The sequence below is a fragment of the Mirounga leonina genome, unplaced genomic scaffold, assembly GCF_011800145.1.
Source record: "Mirounga leonina isolate KUSES-001 unplaced genomic scaffold, KU_Mleo_1.0 Mir_53, whole genome shotgun sequence".
In the NCBI taxonomy this organism is placed as follows: Eukaryota; Metazoa; Chordata; class Mammalia; order Carnivora; family Phocidae; genus Mirounga; species Mirounga leonina.
The window spans coordinates 15,761,182-15,784,880 of record NW_023270807.1 but is presented as its reverse complement, the minus strand read 5'-3'; the positions used below and the strand labels follow the sequence as shown (position 1 = coordinate 15,784,880).

The 23,699-nt window shown below is 35.6% G+C and overlaps 1 protein-coding gene across 1 annotated transcript; it reads left to right on the top strand.

Annotated features, from left to right (window-relative positions):
• On the top strand, positions 1-19,561 carry LOC118000737 (cysteine-rich secretory protein 2-like). The gene is made up of 7 exons (XM_034990588.1): positions 1-78; positions 3,306-3,422; positions 4,210-4,297; positions 10,857-11,002; positions 11,423-11,520; positions 14,269-14,357; positions 18,978-19,561. The coding sequence occupies exons 1-7, from the start codon at positions 10-12 to the stop codon at positions 19,103-19,105; spliced, it is 735 nt and encodes a 244-aa protein (XP_034846479.1). The 5' UTR covers positions 1-9; the 3' UTR covers positions 19,106-19,561.
• Positions 19,562-23,699: the final 4,138 nt, after the last annotated feature.

The window sequence follows — 23,699 nt, the reverse complement described above, 5'->3', positions numbered from 1 at the left end:
TTCCCAGCAATGGCCTTATTCCTGGAGTTGCTGTTCCTGGCTCTTGTGTTGCTTCCATTCTTTCCTGCAAATGGACGGGTATGATGGAGGTTGGAAATATCTTCAGAACAACTGAAGCAACTTATAAACAGAAATCTATTAGATAAATTTTCAAAAGTGAAAAGGAGTAGAGAGTCTGGTACATCACAAAGTACTCATTGGTTGCTCAAGTAGTTAACACAGTTAAGTCTAAGGCTGTGGTGACCAGTATTGTAGCCTCTAGCCACATGAGGGTATTGAACACTGGAGATACAGCTGGTCAGAATTGAGATCTGCATAATTACATAGCAGAATTCAAGACTTAGTAAAAAAGGAAGGTAAAATATTTCATTAATAATTTTAATATTGATTGCATGATGAAAACATAGTATTTTGAAACAATTAGATAAATAGGTATATTATAAATATCAATTTAATCTGTTTATTTTTTCTTTTTCAAAGTGGCCCCCCAGAAATTAAAATTACCTTTCATGCTATCATTATATTTCTATTGACAGCAATGGTCTACAGGTTTAAAAGCTAATGAAACTCACCCTGTCCAAAGATCTTTACTGATTCCCTTATATTTAATTCATTACAATGTGATCCTCACAGAAAATTAGCAATATATCTATATAATCGCAAATTAGCAAAACTTCTTCACATACATCACCACATTTATTTTCATAGTCAATGTGTAAGAATAATAATACCTATTTTTTAAGTTAAAAAAGAAACTTTAGTAAAGAGATTAAGTATTTGGATTTTTTCATGGTCTTACAATTAATATATAAAGAATAAGATGCTCTAATTATTTCTAATATGCTGCTTTACTTTAATAATCCTAAGAACAGGATCAATGATTCTCTTAAATGTTTGGTGGGTAGGTGTCTATATAAGGTGTCTATCTTCTGATCAGAAAAACTCTGAATGTGAAGTTTGGTCATTGCTGTCTATTTCCACATTCTCCTTTAACTCTGAGCATACAAGAATAGCTAGGACTCCACAGATCAGAGTTCAGGCAATAGGTCAAAACTCATGTGGCATTCAGAAATATAGTCATTATGTTACCATAATTAATTTTCAATCTGAAGACAATTTATTTATCACCTGGGTCTTATTCAAAAAGTTTGTTGCCTTCCCAATCTCTTTCCTAAAGATTTTTTTAAATTTTTATTTATTTATTTGAGAGAGAGAGCAAGAGAGAGAGAGAGAGAGAGCACCAGCGGGGGGAGGGAGGCAGAGGGAGAAGCAGACTCCCCACTGATCAGGGAGCCCAATTGCAAGGGAGATCAATCTTAGGACCCTGGGATCATTACCTGAGACAAAGGCAGACACTTAACCAACTGAGCCATGCAGGAGCCCCCTAAAGATTTTTTTTCATGGTCCTTTCCAATCCCCAGTTATCTCTCTGGTCCATCTCCTGGTCTTCATTATAAAATTATTTAAAAGAGAGCTATATTTTGCTCTTTTGCACTGCTAAATGTTTGCTGATCAGATTTTCTACATACCTTCTGCCTAGTATGTTTTTTTCTGCACCTTCTCAATAGAAAACACTATTCATCCTTTATAACCTCAATCCAGACCATCTTTTGCAAAGCTTTCCTAACCTGAATAAGAATTGATCCCTTGTTTTTTATACATCTAGCAGAATCCACCTATCTTCAGTTATCATGTGGTATTGTTATTATTCATGTCATATAGTTTACCGAAATAAATTTATTTTTTAAGATTTGATTTAATCATTGAGAGAGAGAGAGAGACGGAGTGACAGTGCACAAACAGGGAGGGGTAAAAGAAGAGGGAGAAAGAATCGAAATAAATTCTTGAAGTATAGATAGATACCTTTTTAGATCCATTTTATGCTCAACACTCTTCATATTCCCTGTCACCTAATAAAAGCTTTCTTGAAACTCATTAAAAAACAGCAAAGACATGTCTTCAGTAGGATTTGTATCTACAAAAGATAGGATAAGAAGGAGGAAATAATTATTTCTTTCTCAGGGACCAAATTTTGATGTGTTTTGAAATGAAATTCTACGAAGCAGGTTTTTGAGAGTCAATAGGAAATATCCAAGGATGTTATTTTATTTCACATGTGCATCCTTTCTAGCTTAGGCATTAGTAGCTGGGAATGTACCAAATCTGTGAGTACAATGAAATTCACTTAAAAAAAAAAAAAAGAAAGGAAGAAAAGAAAAGAAATTCATTATTGGTTCCTGTCCTTAGGAGCATAAAGCAAGTAGGAGAATGGATGCATAAATTAATAATGGCAATAAATATGGTTAAACCTAAGTTTGCACTATTTGGAGGGCTTTGAGCAACCTCAGTATTGGGAGAAGAGAGAATAACTTACTCCAATGTGTCAGATAAAATCAACAAAGAGTCCTGTCTATTTAGACTTAGATTTTAAACTCTTGGTCATGTTCATACAACATAACACTCATGTGTAATTTGAAGTCATCAAATATCTCAGACCTTGTGAGAACAATTCACACACCCCACTCTACCTCCAGGGTAGACATCTCCCCCCTGCCACACACACAATGATAAAATATACCAAAAATTTCAGCAGCTGATTTAATACTTTATTCTGTTACTAAAAAGGAACAGAGTCAGCAATGGCCCATTAACTGGATGATTTTGTTCCCTCTAAATGGCCTTGGAAATTTTTTAATATTGCAAAAGTACCTTTTGAGTGATGTCATGAAATCAGCTCATATAATAAAATAGATCATAATGTCTCTCATAATAGGAAGAATAATTTTATTAGCACTGAAAGCACTTTGAACCTGAACATCCCTTCCCTAGATACATTTTAAATACATTATTTCTCTAAATACAGACCATATCAGGTCAAACTTTCCTTAAAGTCTAGGATGAATCTTGAGGTCTACTCTCATCCCACCAGCTGCAGCCTAATCAAATGTGAATGAATATGTCTTAATGTTTCTATTGTGTACCTTTATGGTTATAAAATATTATCACTCATATGGCTAGAAAAGGCACAGTAAGAATTCCCTTGAAACTAGAAATTGGCATCTGTGGCCTCAGAGGAGATTTTAATTTGTCATGCCATGAATTTCATCCTCCTTCTCAAAGCTTCAAATTACTTTTTTCCTATCTGTCATAGCTTTGGCTCAGGTTCATTGGCAATGCTTAACAACTAATATTGATTTGAACTGGATGCTCTTTAAAATGATCTTTGTTCCCTCGACCGTTTATTCACTCTTAAATGCAATTTTAACAAATGTTAAGAAGATAACCCTAATTTTATCTCCCTTTAGGATCCATCCTTTACTGCTTTGCTAACCACTCAAAACCAAGTCCAAAAAGAGATTGTAAATAAACACAATGAACTAAGGAGATCAGTCTCTCCACCTGCCAGCAACATGCTACAGATGGTAAGAGGTAGTGATAAAGGCTAATGGTGTGAATCAGCAGTGATAAGAGCAGGGAGCTGGTAACTGGCATCTCTTAAGAACTTTGTTTTGCTTCCATTCTGCTATTTCATTTGAGCTGTATTATGGGCAGGGCAAAAATTAATTTTCCTTTATAATGGTTAAATAATCTAGCAAGGGTTTGGGGCTATTAAGTCGGGAAGGCAAAATTAGAAGCCAAATCTTCAGACATCAAATGTGAAGCCATTGCACTTTTTGTTCGCTGTCTGCCCTAGTCTAAAATAAAGGAGTCCACTTTCCTTCAAAATCAGTGCCATTTAGGGTTAATAATAGTTCACTTTCCAAGACACAATCCATAAATGCTAGATATCTCCCATTTGAGTGCAGTGGGCTACAAGTGGAACTGGGAATAAACTAGGCTAGTTTATTACTATTGAAATATAATTTAAAGACTTCACATATTGATGAGTGCTTAGACTAGCACTATTACTAAAAAACCTAGGTGTGGCTCCTGTGTTATCATAAATTGTCAGATACTGTATTGGATATTTCTGTCAGTAGACACATCATTTATGAACTTCTCTTCATGTGGAAATTGGCACTGGAGCAGATAAACACACATACACACACACACACACACCCCTAACAAAAGATCTTATCATACCAATGACAATGAATATATCTATAGAAGTTTTAAAATAGTGCGAATCAACCTACCAATCAGATTATAAAGCATATGTTTCACTGGAGTTGAATCTTTAAGTGTATTTTTTTTTCTTGTGACATTTAGGAATGGAACCGAGAAGCAGCAGCAAATGCCCAAAAGTGGGCAAACAAGTGCACTTTAAAACACAGCGTGCCAGAGGACCGAAAAACCAGTACGTAAATGAGTATTTTTTGAATAAATGAACAAATAAAATAATATTGGAAAAATCAAATAGAATGGAACATTCTGGGATGTTTTAGAAGACTTAGTGAATAAATGTTGCTTATACTGCTCTATTTAAAATCAAGCTATCTGTAGAAGGAGAGAGAATTATTAGTATCATTTCGTGCTTGTTGACTGTTTATGTTATGCAAATAATTTCTGAACCAATACTTCATTTGTTCCTCTCAACCAGCTCATGAGTTAACACGTCATGTATCATCATTTCTCCAGCTTCAAAGATTAGGGACATAAGAGAAATGACCTAGGAGCACATCCTGAAGTTGTGTCATGTACTGGAAAGTTAACCAGGCTTATTGATTTATTTTTTAACCTTTTATTTAAATTCAATTTAATTAATATATACTATATTATTAGTTCCAGAGGTGGAATTCAGTGATTCATCAGTTGCATACAATACCCAGTGTTCATTATATCATGTGCCCTCCTTAATGTCCATCACCCAGTTACCCCATCCCCCCACCACCTTCCCTCCAGCAACCCTGAGTTTGTTTCCTAGAGTTAAGAGTCTCTTATGGTTTGCTTCCCTCTGTGTTTTCATCTTATGTTATTTTCCTTCCTTTCCCCTATGTTTATCTGTTTTGTTTCTTAAATTCCACATATGAGTGATATATATATATATATATATATATATAGGATATATAGATATATAGAATATATAGAATATATATATATAGGAATATTACTCAGCCATCAAAAAGAATGAAATCTTGCCATTTGCAATGATATGGGTGGAACTAGAGGGTATTATACTTAGTGAAATAAGCCAGTCAGAGAAAGACAGGCTTATTGATTCCTAATCCACTGCCCTTTTTCTATATTGTGTTGCTGTTTGGTGTTTAAATATCTCTTTTTTTATGTTTATAAATATACTGAATTATGTGAATAGTTCCTGAATTTTGCTGTAAAAATACTTAAACTTTTAATATCATCATGAATATTTTGTGTATGTTCACTCAGTTTTTACTTTTTGATAATAAATAGTCAAGTAGTTTGCATAGACTGTGTACCTATAAAGCATAGAATAATATATCACATGCAAAAAACTATAAAAGTTTCAAGAATTATAAAAATTATGAGAGAAAACTTTTATGCATAAACTTTACATAAAATATTTATTTACATTATCAAGCATGAAAGGCAATTGAAAGTAGTGAATTGAGTAGTACTCAATTTGAAAGTAGTGAATAATTACCTATAATTTCAGTAGAATTATTATTTATATTGTTGATATTAACATTATAATGAAATTATGAAGAGAGATAACTGCATTCAGTAGAAGATTAAAACAAATGGTCTTAAGATCAAATTATGTTAGATTTTGAGTTTCTTTCCTTCCATATTAAAGAAGATATCCAAGAATATTTTATACTCTCCTGAAACAGCATGTAGACATAATATTTCAAGCCAGCAAAATGCAAATATTATGTGAGAGCTGAAAAGATAGGCAAATGTTTCTGGGCTGCAAGACATTTATTAATGTTTTTATTTTTTTATTATTTTTTATGTTTTATTCTCATTTTGTAATTAATTTTATTGTAACAACAATGCTTTTTTAAAAATTCTATTGTAGTAAGAATACTTAACATGAGACCTACACTCTTGACCAATTTTTAAATATATTATACAATATTGTTGACTACATGTACATGTTGTATAGCAGATATCTAGAACTTACTCACCTTGCTTACCTGAAATTCATTGATTAGTAAGTCCCCATTTCTCCTTTCCCTCATCCCCAGCTGCCACCATTGCACTCTTTGATTCTGTGAATTTGATTCTTTTAGATATTTCACATAAATGGACTCGTTTAGTAGTCTTTCTGTGACTGGTATATTTTGCTTAGCATCACATTCTCAAGTTTCACCCATGTTATCACATGTTGCAAAACTTCCTTCTTTTTTTAAAGATGAATGATATTCATTATATATATATGTCATCTTGTCATCCGTTCACCTGTCCATGGACATTTAGGTTGTTTCCAAATGTTGCCTATTATGACTAGTGCTGCAACGAACATGAGTGTACTAATATCTCTTCAAGATGCTGATTTCAATTCTTTTGGATAAATACTCAGAAGTGTTATTGCTGGATCATTTTGTAGCTCTACTTTCAATTTTTTTGAGGAACCTCCATACTGTTTTCCACAGCAGCTACACTATTTTTTCATTCTCACCAGCAGTGTACATGATTCCGATTTCTCTACATCCTCACCATTACTTGTTGTCTTTTTTTTTTCTTTTTGGTAATAGACATCAAAACAGATGTAAGGTGATATCTCATTGTGATTTTAATGTACATTTCCCTGATGATTAGTAATGTCGAGCTCCTTTTCACATACCTGTTGGTCATCTGTATGTCTTCTTTGGAAAAATGCCTGTTCAAATCTTCTGCCCATTTTTTGAGCAGAAGAGATGAACAGGTATTTTTACAAAGAAGACCTACAGGTGGCCAGCACTGACATGAAAAGATGTTCAAAATCACTCATCATCAGGGAAATGCAAATCAAAACTACAATGAGGTATCACCTCACACTTATCAGCATGGCTAAAATTTAAAAAAAAAAAAAAACAATAAACAACAACTGTTGGAGAGGATATGGAGAAAAAGGAACCCTCATGCACTGTTCGTGGGAGTGCAAACTGATGCTACCACTGTGGAAGACAGTACGGAGGTCCTTGGAAAAGTTAAAAATAGAACTATCTTGCGATCCAGTAATTATGCTACTGGCTGTTAACCCCAAAACTACAAAAACACTAATTCAAAGGGATACAGACACCCCTATATTTACAACAGCATTATTTATAATAGCCAAATTATGGAAGCAGCGCAAGTGTCCACTGATAAATGAATGGATAGAGATATGTATACACATATGCATATATATATATATATATATATATATGATGCAATATTATTCAGCCATAAAAAAGGAAATTTTGTCATTTGGAACAACATGGATGGAGCTAGAGAGTATAAGGCTAGGTAAAATAAGTCAGAGAAAAACAAATATTATATGATTTCACTCATATGTGGAATTTGAGAAACAAAACAACTGAGAGAAAAGAAAGAGAGAGAGACAAACCAAGAAAATTACTCAACATAGAGAACAAACTGATGGTTACCAGAGGGGTGGTGGGTGGGAGGGTGGGTGAAATAGGTGATGGGGATTAAGGAGTGCACTTGTGATGAGCACAGAGTGATATATAAAATTGTTGAATAACTATATTGTACACCTGAAACTAATATAACACTGTATGTTAACTGTATTGGAATTAATAAAATAAAATAAAATAAATTAAAATGCTAAATAAAAAGTGGTAAATAAAAAATATTCAGAAAGGGCGCCTGGGTGGCTCAGTTGGTTAAGCAACTGCCTTCGGCTCAGGTCATGGTCCTGGAGTCTCTGGGTCGAGTCCCGCATCGGGCTCCCTGCTCGTCAGGGAGTCTGCTTCTCCCTCTGACCCTCCCCCCTCTCATGTGCTCTCTCTCATTCTCTCTCTCTCAAATAAATAAATAAAATCTTTAAAAAAAAATATTCAAAAAAAACAAAACAAAACCAAATCTGCCCATTTTTAAATAGGGATAATTTTTGCTATTGGGTTGTATGAGTTCTTTATATACTTTGAAAATTAACTCCTTATCAATTATAAGCTATGCAAATGTTTTCACCTATTCCATAAGTTGCCTTTTCACTTTGTTGATTGTTTCTTTTGTTGTGGAGAGACTTTTTAGCTTTATTCAGTCCCACTTACTTATTTTTGCTTTTGTTGCTTATACCTTTAGTGTCCTATCCAGGAAAGAATTGCTAAAACCAATGTCAAGAGGTTTTTCTGTATGTTTTCTTCTAGGAAGTTGTCGGTTTCAGGTCTTATGTTTAAATCTTTAATCTGTTTTGAGTTAATTTTTGTGAGTGTTTTAAGAAGGGGTCTAAATTAACTCTTCTCCGTGTGGCTGTGCAATTTTCTCATCGCCACTCTTTGAAGAGAGTATTTTTTGCCCATTGAGAAGAATTAATATTGTTAAAATGTCCATGTGACCCAAAGCCATTTATATACCCATTGGTCAGTTGTACATCTTCCTTGGAGAAATGTCTATTAAAGTTCATTGTGATCAAAAAAGATCTATAGTCAATTCCTCAGGCAGCCCCCTGAAAAAGATAGATCTTTGGGCATTTCATCTAACTCTTTCAGCTGAAACTTGGGTTTTTTATCTGTTGTTCACTCTGTGCTGAACTAGGAAGGGAAGCTATGGCAACTATGAACCCAAATCTCTATCTATTCTCATTTGCCCCAGGCAGCTAGATTATGCTGGATCTTATTAGCATTCTCAGAGAGGAAAGTCAGAAGCCAGTCTTTGGGGCAGCCTCTGGAAAATTTGTGGCATTTGATACCCAGACCAAATCTGTCCCACTCCAGGGAGAAATAGGCAGCAGTGGTGTTAGTCAGCTTGCTCTGTGCTGAGCTGGGGAGAAGAGCCATGACATCTATCAATCCAAACCACCATCTCTGCTGTCCTCCAGGGGGCAACACTGCGAAAAACTTCAGAGCTCCAAGACTGGCAAGACAGAAGTCAGTTCTTTAGGGACCCCTGGAGAAATTGGAGCGTTGGACACACTGATCAATTCTTTGCTTCCCCAGGAGGAAGCTGAGAACTAAGATTTTTCATTTGCTTGCTCTGTGCTGAGCCAAGGGGAGGAGATATGGTATCTACCAGCTCAAGCCACCATCTCCATTCTCCTACAGATGGCTAGCCTGTGCCTGACTGTCAGAGCTCCAAGACTACCAAGACAGAAGCCAGCCATCTGGGGAGTTTCCATAGGGAAGGTTGGGATGCTGCCACACAAGAACCAACTCCTTCCTTCCCCTGGGAGAAGTTGGGGGCTAGGGGGCCTTTTCCTGATCATATGGCAGGCACTGTGCTGAGGGTAAGCATTCTAGCAAGAGGGTGTCCCAGTTTCACTACAGACTTCAGTGAGTTGGGGTTCATATTCTCCCAGGGTCTAGGAGCCTTTCACTTAGTTTTGGATTTCCCACCAAGGCAATTTTTTGGAAATTGTTGCTGGATCAGTGTGTTTGTTAAGGGAAAGAGAGTCCAAGGCTCCCTACTCCACCATCTTGCTGATGTCACCTTCGGCAAGGCTCTTCTTGCCTAATTCTAAAGGAGGAAGATTTGGCCTTATGATATTCTGATTTAGTGATTAAGAGAGAATCCAAAAGCTTTGAAATCTGCCATCCCTCCTGATGTCAGTTGCCTGTTAATTGGGGCTCTTATAGACTGCCTGTAGAACTCTTTTTCCAAGTTCACACAAAATCATAATCATAAACATTTAGACAGGGTCCAATATGTGAAAACTCTCTGGTGAGGGTGGACAAGAGGAAGAGAAAAAGAATAAAAGTTGGTCACTGCCTTTTGCAAATTTACAGTACAAAGCTGAGAGCATAGGAGTCATTACAATGTGAAGAATTTAGCTTCAAAAAGAATGCATCTCTGAAACTCCAGAGAATTTTTGAATAATAATGTCTTCTTAACCTATTCAAAGTTTTGCATGTTGATGCCGACCTCCATGTCCTAGACTGATCTTTTTTTTTTTTTTTTTTAAGATTTATTTATTTTTGCGATGCCTGGGTAGCTCATTTGGTTAAGGGTCTGCCTTCAGCTCAGGTCATGATCCCAGGGTCCTGGGATTGAATCTGGCATCTGGCTCCTGGCTCAGTGGGGAGCCTGCTTCTCCCTCTGTCTGCAGTTCCCACTGCTTGTGCTCTCTTTCCCACAAAAAAATAAATAAAATCTTTAAAAGAAAGGTTTATTTATTTTAGAGAGAGAAATAGAGTGTGAGCAGGAGGAGGGGCAGAGGGAGAGAGAGAGAATCCTCAAGCAGACTCCCTTCTGAGTGAGGGGCCTGATCCAGGGCTTGATCTCAGGACCCTGAGACCATGACCTAGCCGAAATCAAAAGTCAGCCTCTTAACCCACTAAGCAACTTTGGTGTCCCTAGGCAGATCTGTCTTCTATTCAGCTTTAGAGCTGAGAAGGACAGAAGCCCTTTTATTATGTATTAACAGTTATAAGTATAGGCACTGTGTCTGAAGGTCAGCATCCTTGTGTTCATATAGTTGATTTCTTTTTTTTTTTTATGTTATGTTAGTCACCATACAGACATCATTAGTTTTTGATGTAGTGTTCCATGATTCATTATTTGCATATAACACCCAGTGCTCATTGCAACATGTGCCCTCCTTAATACCCATCACCAGACTACCCCATCCCCTGACCCCCCTCCCCTCTGAAACCCTCAGATTGTTTCCTGGAGTCCATAGTCTCTCATGGTCCATCTCCCCCTCTGATTTTCCCTCTTTCAGTTTTCCCTTCCTTCCCCTAATGTCCTCTGTGCTATTCCTTATGTTCTACATAAGAGTGAAGCCATATAGTTGATTTCTTTTGCCATTGCATGTTTTATTGCTTCCTTAAGGATGATCCATTTCTCTTTAGGTACAAAATGTGGTGAGAATCTCTTTATGTCAAGTTACCCTGCTTCCTGGTCAGATGCAATCCAAAACTGGTATGAGGAGAGCCATAATTTTGTCTATGGTGTAGGACCTAAGAGTTCTGGTGCAGTTGTTGGACATTACACCCAGGTAAGACAAACAAATGAAAATACTTCTACCACAAATGCTCTAATATGAAAGCATCTCTAAATTATGACCAAGTCCAATGTTCAATTTGAGTAAGAGCCTGATTAGATATAATAGTCCTGGATTGGGTGGTACTTCATCTAGAGCTGTCATTTTTTCCCATCACTTGAAAAACTCTTGGTAAGGAAGCATACTCTGTACTTTTTCAAACTTAGAAATGGATAAAATAGTGAAGGTACTTTAAGATTTAATATTTTAAAATTTGTGGTTTTCTTCAATAATTCAACTAAATGTTTTCAAAAGGTACTTGGCTCTAAACTATCATAGTAACATTTTTTCAGTTTTACATTTGCTATTACTATTTTTTTCAATATTTTCCCTCTTCTTTAATGTACTCTCATATATTCCTTTTTGGAAATGTAGGTCGTTTGGTACTCTTCTTACCATGTTGGATGTGGAATTGCCTATTGCCCCAATCAAGAAAGTCTAAAATACTACTATGTTTGCCAATATTGTCCTGCGTAAGTATATACTTTAGAGTTTCATGAAATAATCCTATGTACAATTTAATATTTTTAAAATTCTTGTATAGAAAACAAACTAGAATATAAAACATTTCAGTAAAGGGAAGGAATAAATCCTTTTTTCATTTTTTAAAATTGATGCATAGTTCATACACAATGTCACCTTAGTTTTATGTGCATGACATAGTGACAGGTCTATACCTTGTGCTATGCTCACCACATGTGTAGCTATCAGCAGTCACCATACAATGCTATTATAACTATTTTTTTATTTTTTTAAAGATTTTTATTTATTTATTTGTCAGAAAGCACAAGCAGGAGGAACGGCAGGCAGAGGGAGAAGCAAGCTCCCCACTGAGCAGGGAGCCTGATGTGGGACTCAATCCCAGGGCCCCGGGATCATGACCTGAGCCAAATGCAGACATTAAACTGCATGAGGCACCCAGGCATCCCATGCTATTATAACTATTACAATACTATTGACTCTAGTCCCTATGCTGTACTTTTTATCCCCATGACTTATTTATTCCATAACTGGAAGCCTGTACCTCCCACTCCCCTTCAAATATTTTGCTCACCCCCATTGCCACCCCTCTGGCAAACATCATTTCGTTCTTGTACTTATGGTCTGTTTCTGCTTTTTATTTTTTTTATTTTGTTTTTTTAGAATCCCTATATAAGTGAAATCATATGGTATCTGTCTTTTTCTGTGTAACTTATTTTACTTAGCATAATACCATCTAGGTCATCTAGAAGGAATAAATCTTTGGAAATGCCTTTTAAGTTGAGATACATTCAACTTATCAGGGAAGAGACCAGGTTCTCAAATCCAAGTATAAAATCTGAAACTCTCTTCCCTCAGTTACAGAGTGACATCTTTTCTTTCAGTCACCTTTCCCGTCAGCTCACAGCTATTCCATGAGCCTAGGCGGTATGCATTTCTCTAGATTTGATATCATCAGTTCTCATCAACTTCACACTTTAGGAGGGTGGCAGCTTGATGGTTAAGCAAGGGATGGTAGTGGACTGGCAAGTAGGGGATGGCAGATTGCAATTTCACCTCGGCCTGCTAAAAAGTTCCTTGCCCTACTTATCTAAAAAACTACCTACATTGTTACCATCACAGATGATTCATTCTTTTGCATCTCAAAGATTTTTCAAGAGATTTTTAATGTACTTCAGAATCCAGAAAAGAACATCTTCAGTCTTTGCTTTTCAGAAGTTTTCACAAAATTTCCATAATGGATCAACCTTTAAGGTCTTGACCAGTAGCATGAAATATGTTTTTTCATCAAGGATTATGTTTAAACTTACCTACAATAAATTCCGTGGATATACTGAAGATCTAATCTGAACTTATCTGTTAATCTTACTTTCTTTTAATGTTTGAAGTTTCTTGCCACTGGAGACAGGAGGACCCCTAGAACCAAGGCTCCTATAAGATTTATTTTGAGGTTGTAGATAACCTGAGCATATGGATCTCCAGGGTGAGAAGTATGACCTCCAATGTCATTTTCCTGCAAGCACTTCTTAGGGTTTAGTAGAAAGAATTGAAAGGTCTTAGGAGAATGCATCCAAACTCACTGGCTGGCTGTAAGAGAGGAGGCTCTGGAGCCAGGCATCTGAAGTGAGAGTTTGGAGTGAAAAATGAGGGAAAGCAGGGGCGAGAAAACTTCCAGAACATGTTTGTGTCTATTTCACATTTTTCCAGGGGCTCACACATGATCAATTATATTCTGTGCGGGGAGTGAGATTCAGATGCATGACATTGTGTTTTTGGCCCACTTGGTACAATTGAGACTTTGACTCTCTTGAAAAATATTCATCAATGAGATGTAGGCTAGTTACTGTAAGACCAATATACCTTAGCGATTAGTGTTAATAAAACTGTTTTTTTAACATTCCTATTTTTGTAAATATTAAAATCTCACACACAAAGCATCTAGACATTCAAAAACCTTTTAAGCATCCCTACTCCCAAAAACATACACCAAAAACTACTTTAAATAATCATTACTTCCATCTTTTTTTTAAGGTCTTATTTATTTATTTGAGAGAGGGAGAGCGCATGAGAGAGAATAAGAAGGGGTGTGGGGCGAGGGAGGGGGACAAGCAGACACCTCACTGAGCAGGGAGCCCAACATGGGGCTTGATCCCAGGACCCTGGAATCATGACCTGAGCTGAAGTCAGACACTTAACCACCTGAACCACCCAGTTGCCCCAAATCATTACCTCCATCTTGAAGCCAAAATTATCCAGGGGTTTTATCTTCCCTAGTTCATATTATAGAGATTATCACTTTTTTAGATATAAAATTATATGTAACTTTAAGCATTTCCACACTGCAACCCTTTCTCTCCCAGTAACTTGTACAGTCTCTCTAAGGAATATGTTTTATCACTAGCCAGCACCTTAGAGTACACTACTTTAGCAATTTGACCAAGTCTTTTGGGAGGGAAAGAATGTTGTCATGTTGAAATGTACTCCGAATATTTTAGACCCTATTAATCTCATTTTAATTGTTCAGGCTGTGAAATAATGGTCAAGGAAGTGAGGGCTTATGTATGTTATTTTCTTTACATTGATATCTGAGTACATTTTGGGAATTTTAGTTTGTCAGTTATTTGACATGATGAAAAACATTGACCAAATATTCAGGTGTATATGGTGATAGATGCTACCCTGGGAGCATAAACTAAACTGAAAAATGAAAAATGTTTGACATTTTGTATTTCAAATTTCAGTGGCAATCTTCTTAGCAAGATTCATACCCCTTACCTAAAAGGCGAACCTTGTGCCAGCTGCCTTCATCACTGTGACAATGGACTATGCAGTAAGTTTGAAGTCATTAATTTGCTAGTATATATAATAGAATGATCTGGCTTTTTTTTTCCTTTGAGTATCTTTTATTTTTTAAAATTATTTATTTAAATTCAATTTAATTAACATATATTTCATTATTAGCTTCAGGGGTAGAATTTAGCAATTCATCAGTTGCATATAACACCCAGTGCTCATTGCATCAAGTGCCCTCCTTAATGCCCATCACCCGGTTACCCCATCCCCCTACCCACCTCCCCTCCAGCAACCCTCAGTTTGTTTTCTAGAGTTCAGCATCTCTTATGGTTTGCCTCCCTCTCTGTTTTCAACTTATTTTATTTTTCCTTCCTTTCCCCTATGTTCTTCTGTTTTGTTCTTTAATTCCACATGAGTGAAATCATATGATGTTTGTCTTTCTCTGACTGGCTTATCTCACTTAGCCTAATACCCTCTGGTTCCAACCATGTTGTTGTAAATGGCAAGATTTCCTTTTTTTTGTTGGCCAAGTAATGTGTGTGTGTGTGTGTGTGTGTAAATATATATATATATATTTATATATATATCTTCTTTATTAGTTCATCTGTCGATGGACATCTGGACTCTTTACATATTTTGGCTATTGTGGATATTGCTGCTATAAACATTGGGGTGCATATGCCCCATTAAATCACTATGTTTGTACCCTTTGGATAAATACCTAGCAGTGTAATTGTTAGGTCATAGGGTAGCTCTCTTTTTAACTTTTTGAGGAATCTTCATATTGTTTTCCAGAGTGGCTGCACCAGTTTGCATTCCCACCAAAAGTGTAAGAAGGTTCCCTTTTCTCTGCATCCTCACCAACATCTGCTGTTTCCTGTGTTGTTCATTCTAGCCATTCTGACCTGTGTGAGGTGGTATCTCATTGTAGTTTTGATTTGTATTTCCCTGATGCCAAGTGATATGAAACATTTTTTCATATGTCTGTTGACCATTTCTATGTCTTCTTTTTTTTTTTTTTTAAAGATTTTATTTGTTTGACAGAGAGAGACACAGTGAGAGCAGGCAGAGTGGGAGAGGGAGAAACAGGCTTCCCGCTAAGCAGGGAGCCCGATGCGGGGCTTGATCCCAGGACCCTGGGATCATGACCTGAGCTGAAGGCAGACGCTTATCTTTGGAGAAATGTCTGTTCATGTGTTCTGCCCATTTCTTGACTGGATTTTTTGGTTTTGAGGTGTTGAGTTTTATAAGTTTTATAAATTTTGATACTAGCCCTTTACCTGATAAGACATTTGCAAATATCTTCTCCCATTCCGTAGGTTACCTTTTGGTTTTGTTGACTGTTTCCTTTGCTGTGCAAAAGCTTTTGATCTTGATGAAGTCCAAATATTTCATTTTTGCTTTTGTTTCTTTTGGCCTTGGAGATGTGTTTAGCAGGAAGTTGCTGTGGCCAAGGTCGAAGAGATTGTTGCCTATGTTCTCCTCTAGGATTTTGATGGATTACTGTCTCACATTGAGGTCTTTCATCCATTTTGAGTTTATTTTTGTGTATATGGTAGAAGAGTAGATGCTTTGTGTGTGAGATTTTAATATTTACAAAAATGGTAGAAGAGTTTCATTCTTCTGCATGTGGATATCAAATTTTGTGTGTATGGTAGAAGAGCTAGATGCTTTGTGTGTGAGATTTTAATATTTACAAAAATGGTAGAAGAGTTTCATTCTTCTGCATGTGGATATCAAATTTTCCCAACATCATTTTTTGAAGAGACTGTCTTTTTTCCATTGGATATTCTTTTCTGCTTTGTCAAAGATTAGTTGACCATAGAGTTGAGGGTCCATTTCTGGGGTCTCTATTCTGTCCCACTGATCTATATGTCTGTTTTTGTGCCAGTACCATACTCTCTTGAAGATTACAGCTTTGTAATAGAGTTTGAAGTTTGGCACTGTGATGCCACCAGTTTTGCTTTTATTTTTCAACATTTCTTTGGCTATTCGGGGGTCTTTTCTGGCTCCATACAAATTTTAGGATTATTTGTTCCAGCTCTGTGAACAATGTTGATTGGCATTTTGATAGGGATTGCATTGAAATTGTAGATTGCTTTGGGTAGTATAGATATTTTAACAATATTTGTTCTTCCAATCTATGTGCATGGAATGTTTTTCCATGTTTTTGTGTCTTCCTCAATTTCTTTCATAAGTGTTCTATAGTTTTCAGAGTACAGAGATTTTCTCTTTTTGGTTAGGTTTATTCCTAGATGTCTTATGGTTTTTTGGTCCAATTGTAAATGGGATGAATTCCTTGATTTCTCTTTCTTCTGCCTCATTGTTAGTGTTTAGAAATAGGGCTGATTTCTGCACACTGATTTTATATCTTGCCACTTTGCTGAATTCCTGAATCAGTTCTAACAATTTTTTGGTGGAGTCTTTTGGGTTTTCTACATAGAGCATCGTCTGAAGAACATGGATGTAAAATTCTCACCAAGGCACTAGCTAATAGCATCCAACAGTACATTAAAAGGATTATTCACCATGACCAGGTGGGATTTATTCCGTGGCTGCAAGGGTGGTTCAACATCTACACATCAATCAATGTGATACACCACATTAATGAAAGATAGGTTAAAAACTATATGATCCTCTCAGTAGATGCAGAAAAAGCATTTGACAAAATACAGCATCATTTCTTGATAAAAACTCTCTGCAGTGTAAGGTAGAGGGAACATGCTTCAATATCATAAAAGCCATAGACTCCTTTTTTTTTTTTTTAAGAATTAAGAAATCTCCTGATTGCAACCTACTTAAGCAATGCCTTCATGCAAAAGACAAAAATAAAAGTATTCAATAGAGTGTGTTTAATAAAAAATTTTACACAGTATCTATGGATTATTTGCAATGAAAACCTCATTACCATGTGTAACCTAAAGAAACATCTACCATCAATGTATATGGACTTGTTACATATTGGCATATATAAAAATGTGTCTGTGGAAATAATTCATTGTAATTAAATATTTTTCCTATCGAAGTTAATGCAATTACATCAAAAGTGGCATTTTATAAGGAGAAAATATGTACAAAATATAAAGATGTGAGAACACAAACACAGTTCAGTTCAGACACCAAACAATCTTTATATATCAATGAGTTCATCATACTAAATTCTTCATTTTCCCCATAGTATAGAATAATCAAGTTTAATTTAATAACCACTCACACTTGTGTTTGCTAGTAATTTTTACATACTTCTAAAATGTCAATCAAATCGGCATATAACATTATTAGCTCACAGAAGTCTCAAAATATTTTAGCAAAAGGATTAAATTTAGTGTCATATAATATCTCATGTTTGGTATTGTTATGGATATAAATACAAAGAGTTGGTACTTTTGTTTAGTTGGGATATGTTATTAAAATTATTATGAACAAAACAGCTAACCACTAACAGAAATTTTTACCTTTCCAAATGCATTCAACAGATTGAACTGTACCATTCTTTCTGAGTGAATTGTATAGCTCTAATTCAGAATATTGAATGATATCAAAGCTATACAACCATTAAAGAAGAAAATATTTTCTCCTCTGCTGAATACTATTTGTTAAGGGATTTGGAATTTATCCTGTTAGCAATAAGCAACCAATTGAAAGATTTTTACAGAGAAGAGTGATGAGATCAGAATTGTTTTATAAAGATCTGGCAGTAGTATGGAGAAACAAGTGGATGAAAGCCAGCTTGGAGACTGTTGAAAACATGGGTTTGAAAAACAAATGAATGTTTTTACTGCATTCTGACAAAATGAATGAAGAGAAATGGACAGTAATGAGCAATAGGTAGGAAGTAGTAAAACCAGTGTTTGTTACTTGCACTTGGTAAATACTGATAAAAAGTAGAGAGCAATGAGTTCATGTTGATTCCCAGTTCCTGATTTGAATTATTTAGTAGTTAGGAGTTTAATTTCTCTTATCCCAGGGGAATTGAGTTGGGAGTTGGGGAGTGACTCCAAAGAAATGCCACACTTGGAGGTAAAATGATGAACTTAGTTTGAGAGTTATTCAGTTTGTAGCCACTGAGGAACTTCAAAGTAGAAATGTCCAATAATCATAGTGAAATTCCTTCTAGTTTTTACATCCACATCTTCTCATAATGATTTCTTACTCTTGAAAGAAAGACTAGTGGCACTAGAATCTGGATAGAGAAATAGTGTCCAATATAAATTTTTTCAATAACGGAAATGTTCAATATTTGCACTGTCATGTAAAGTAGCTCCTAGATAGACTGGTTATTGAGCATTTGGAATGTAACAAGTATCACCAATGACCTGAAAATTTATTTTTTAATGTTATGTAATTTTAATTAATTTAAATTTAATTTAAACAACCACATGGCTAGAGGCTAAAATTTGGACACTAATTGTAGAGAGACTCATTTAAGCTTATTTTATTTTCTGAGGGAAGAAAATAAGTCAATTCATTTTAGAAACATTCCAAAAAGCTCAAATTTTAAAAGAAGTGATGGATTAATGTGTCCCTTTGTATCATAATGTGATACCAACTTCTTTGCTCAATTGTCTTCTCCCCACTTACATTGAATTTATTGTTTGCACTGCTACTATGGAGGAAAACAATAATGAACTGACTAATTTCTTTGTTTTTATTCCAGCCAATACTTGTGAATATGAAGATGCTTATTCTAACTGTAATGCTTTGAAGAAAAGCTATACCTGTAGCCATGATTTCGTCAAGACAAATTGCAAAGCTTCCTGTGAATGTGAAGACAAAATTTATTAAATGCCCAATACAGACTGAGCAGGGCTAAGTGAAGGAGGACCACATCATCTACTTATTTTTGACATTAGCACAGATGTTGTAAGCATGTTAGCTATAAATTTTATTGCAAATAATGAGTCTTTTTCTCTTGGATCTACTTTTTATTTTACAGAAATCTCTTTCATACAAAGGATTAAAAAATAACATAATCTATGATTATCTGTTGCTCATGTAAAAATCATGAGCAATAAGGAAATTCTGACAAAGCATTATGGACCAGAAGAGACTAAGAAAACATGAGAATAAATGGAATGTGGTCTCCTGTGTCAGATCTTTGAACACAAAAAGGTCATTAGTGGAAAAAGTGGTGAAATCTGAATAGAATCTGAATTGTTTTTGATAGTAACATCCATTCTTAGTCTTGACAAATGTATCAGAATAATGCAAGATGATAACATTAGGGGAAACTAAAGCTGGGTGAAGGGTATATGGGAATTCTCTGTACTATCTTAGCAAAATTTCTGTAAATCTAAAAATACTTTCAAATAAAAGATGCATTTTAAAAAACAACAACACCATCTTTTTTTTTCTTGGCTCTATAATGTTTGGAAAATTTTTCTCCTGATTCTCTGGTTATTCTTTCTCAGCCACTTTCCCACCCAGTGTCAATTCCTCTATTCCATTGCTAAATGTTTGATTTTATCTTTTTCATGGACCTTTCAGATATATCAATTACTGGACTGTCATATTAGTCTCACATCCTTATCCAGTGTCAAGATTCACAAATTATTTCAAGGACAAGTATAGTCATGGGGTAAAGGGAAAGCAAGGAGAGGTTCAAGACCACCAATGCAGCTCCTGGATGCTATTTTTGCAGTACATTTCTTAACATCTAAAGAGAAAGACTTCTTACTCAGTCTACTTTCAAAACCTTTCTGTAGACTTCTTAAGTACTTAGATAATATTCATACTCTTAAACTGATCTGCAAGAAGTTGAATGATTTTTTATACTCTCCTTTCTAATCTCACTTCATTCCACTTTCTTTTATTTCTTATGCTCCAATAATGATCAGTGATTTTATTAAATTCTCTCAAGTTCCTCAAGATTTTCCTTATCTAAGGGCATTTGTGTTTGCTATTAGTTCTGTCTGGAAGAGTCATCCTTCTATTATTTGCTAGAATAACTCCTTCATATTAAATGCCATTTTATCCAAGAGATTCCTTTGAGCATTTAATATGAAGAACTCCCCCCATTCTCTCACAACTCCTTTTATTTTCTTTCATAATAATCTTCACAATGTAATGCAATTCATTCCTGCATTCAACAAATATTTATTGAAAAATGTCTCAGGTATTTAATTAGGGACTTTGAAATAGGGTGATTAACAAGAGAGACCAAGTTCTGAACTTCATGGAGTTCACACTTTCATAGGGGAAATAGGAAGGAAGTTATTTTGCAAATAAATACTTAAGATAATATTGGAAGCGGTAAGTGCTATGAACTAAAATGGGCAACAGAATAGAGAACAGTGAAGATAGACTGGGAAAATGTTAATAGGATTGTCAAGTACATCCTAAGGATGGATTAGAATCACAATAGAAGTTAAGAGAAAAATGGATAAGATGATTTGATGGAGAAAACGGAATAGTGAGTACAAAGCAGTTGAGGTAGGAATAAATTTGACATATTTGAGGAAAAGCAAGAAACATAGAATGACTGGAGCAGAATGAGCAAGGTAAAGATCATTTTGAAAGCAGGCCAGAGAGTCAGGCAGAAACTTAGTCACATGGTGTGCTCTAGGGCACATAAAGAATTGGGATATTGTTATAAGTAGGATAACAAGCCATGAGAGTATATTAAAGAAGATTGTGATATGATGAGGTATAAATTGTAAGAGAACAAGAATGCAAGTAAGAAACCAGTTAAAAGACTATTGACTAGAAGAGAGATTGAGTTAAATTTCACTAGATTATGGATGGATGTGCCTTAAATATACAAAGCATATTGTTCAATTTCAGGATAATATTTGTTTATGTCATGACAGAAAACAGGACAACTATTTCCCAGCTAAGGGTTGCATTAACTTATGCCATAGCCAGATAAAGATATCACAAGAAAAGGAAACTAGACTATTATTTCTCATGAACATAGATGCAACACATAAAAAGATTATACACCATGACAAAGTGAGGTTACTGCAGGAATTAAATGCTTCAATATTCAAAAATCAATTAATGTCATATACCATATCAAAATAAAGATATCATGTGATCATCACAAAAGATACCAAAAAAAAAATGCACTTGACAAAATTCAACACCTGCAATGAAAACAATTTTCAGAAAACTAGGAATAGAAAGTAACTTCTTCATCTTAATAAGAAATATTTTACAAAATTCTCCAGCTAACCTTTTACTTAGTAGTGAATGAATGTTTTCTCTTTATGTTATCAGGGAAAACAGTATTATAGTATTTTTCCAATCTGGAATCCCCTCTCAGGAATAAAGCAAAACTAACAGTTTGCACCACTTTGTTCACATTTTAAGTGTACTGCCAATGAAGTAAAAAAAAAAAAAAAAAAAAAAGGAAGAAGAAAATAAAAACGTTTAGGGTGGAAAAGGGCACTGGGTAAGTATTCAGAGACCTAGATTCCAATCTTGCTCCCCACTGGACTGCCTGCGTGTAACCTTGGGGGACCATGGCAGAGTAGGAGGAGCCTAAGCTTGGCTTATCCTACAGAAACAACTAAATAACACTCCCATCAGTGTAAATAACCCAGAAAATGATCCAAAGATTGGCAGAACAAACTCCACAACTAAAGAAGAAGCCATATGAAAGAAGGCAAGACGTGTGAAGACATGGTTTGGGAATGAAATGGGTCATGGCTGGCCACAATGAAGAGGAAGCTGGTGGCATGAAGAAAGGCAAAAAACAGATTTCACACTGGGGAGGCCATGAAAAGGGAGGACAAATCTCCATAATATTTGCCTTTGAAATCAAGAGGGGCTGAATTTCATGAACTCTTACAACCAGGAAGACTTAAAGTGTGGAATTTTAAAAATCACTGGGTTCTGGCTCTGGTAGAGTCTGGAGGTAAGAAGCTGAGTCTTTGGCCTTAAACAGACAGCACAACAAACAGGCCACACAGGTACTGCATGGAACTAGCAGTTTTGCTGGACCTCAGTTCCCACTACAGTGCGGGCAAGTCTCTTTTCACAAGCAAACCACTGCACACCTTGTTAAAACACACCTCACCCCTTCTGGGGACAAAACACTGCCATAATAGCCAAAGAGGATCTCTGCAGACAACTGGACTGAAGGAAAAAGAACCCAAGACTCAACAGCAGAACACATGCAACACATATAGGAGACACTCCCTGAGGCACCAGACCTTGGGGGATAGGGGAAACTGCAATGCAGGGATCTCTCCTTCATAAGGCTATTATTGTTAAGAGCAAGAGAAGTAGCTAACTTTCCTAACACAGAGAAACAGATAGAGAGAGTTAGACAAATGAGGAGACACAGAAATAAATCCCAAATGAATGGAACATGACCAAACCACAGCAAGAAACCTAAGCAAAACAGATATAAATAATATGCCTGATAGAGAATTTAAAGTAATAATCATAAAAATACTCATTAGGCTTGAGAAAAGAGTAGAAGGCATCAGTGAGATCCTTAACACAGAGATAAAAAAGAACCAATCAGAGATCAAGAACACAATAAATGAAATTAAAAGTATACATGATGGAAAAAATAACAGGCTAAATGAAGCAGATGAACAAATTAATGAACTGAAAGACAGAGTAGTGGAAAGCAACCAAGACAGGCAAAGGAGAGTAAAGAAAATTATACAAATTGAGATTAGTCTTAGAGAACTCTGCAACTCCATCAAGCATAACATTTGCATTATAGGGATTTCAGAAGATGAAGAGAGAGAAAAGGGGGCAGAAAATTTATTTGAAGAAATAATAACTGAAAGCTTCCCTAATCTGGGGAAGGAACAGATATCCAGAACCAGGAGGCACAGAGATTCCCCCCAAAATTCAACCCAAGGAGGTCCACAACAAGACACATATTAATTAAAATGGAAAAAGTAGTGATAAAGAAAAAAATTTAAAAGCAGCAAGAGAAAAGAAGATAGTTACACACAAAGGAAACCCCATAAGACTCTCAGGGGATTTTTCAGCAGAAACTTTGCCGGCCATTAGGGACTGGCATGATATATTCAAAGTGCTGAAAGGAAAAAATCTGCAGCCAATAATATTCCATCCAGAAAGACTATCATTCAGAATAGTAGAAGAGATCAAGAGTTTCTCAGATGAACAAAAGTAAAAGGAGTTCATGACCACTAAACCAGTCCTACAAGAAATATTAAGGGAGATCCTTTGAGTGGAAAAGAAAGACCATAAGTGAGAGTATGCAAAGTAAGAAATACAAAGGCAGTAAAAATAAGGTTTTCAGTAAACATCAGTCATTCATAAAATAAAAGGATGTAATATATGACACCATGTACCTAAAACATGGGGAGGAAAGGAGTAAAAACGGGTTTAAACTTAAGCAACCATCAACTTAATATAGACTTAATATAGACTGATATATTTAGAAGATGTT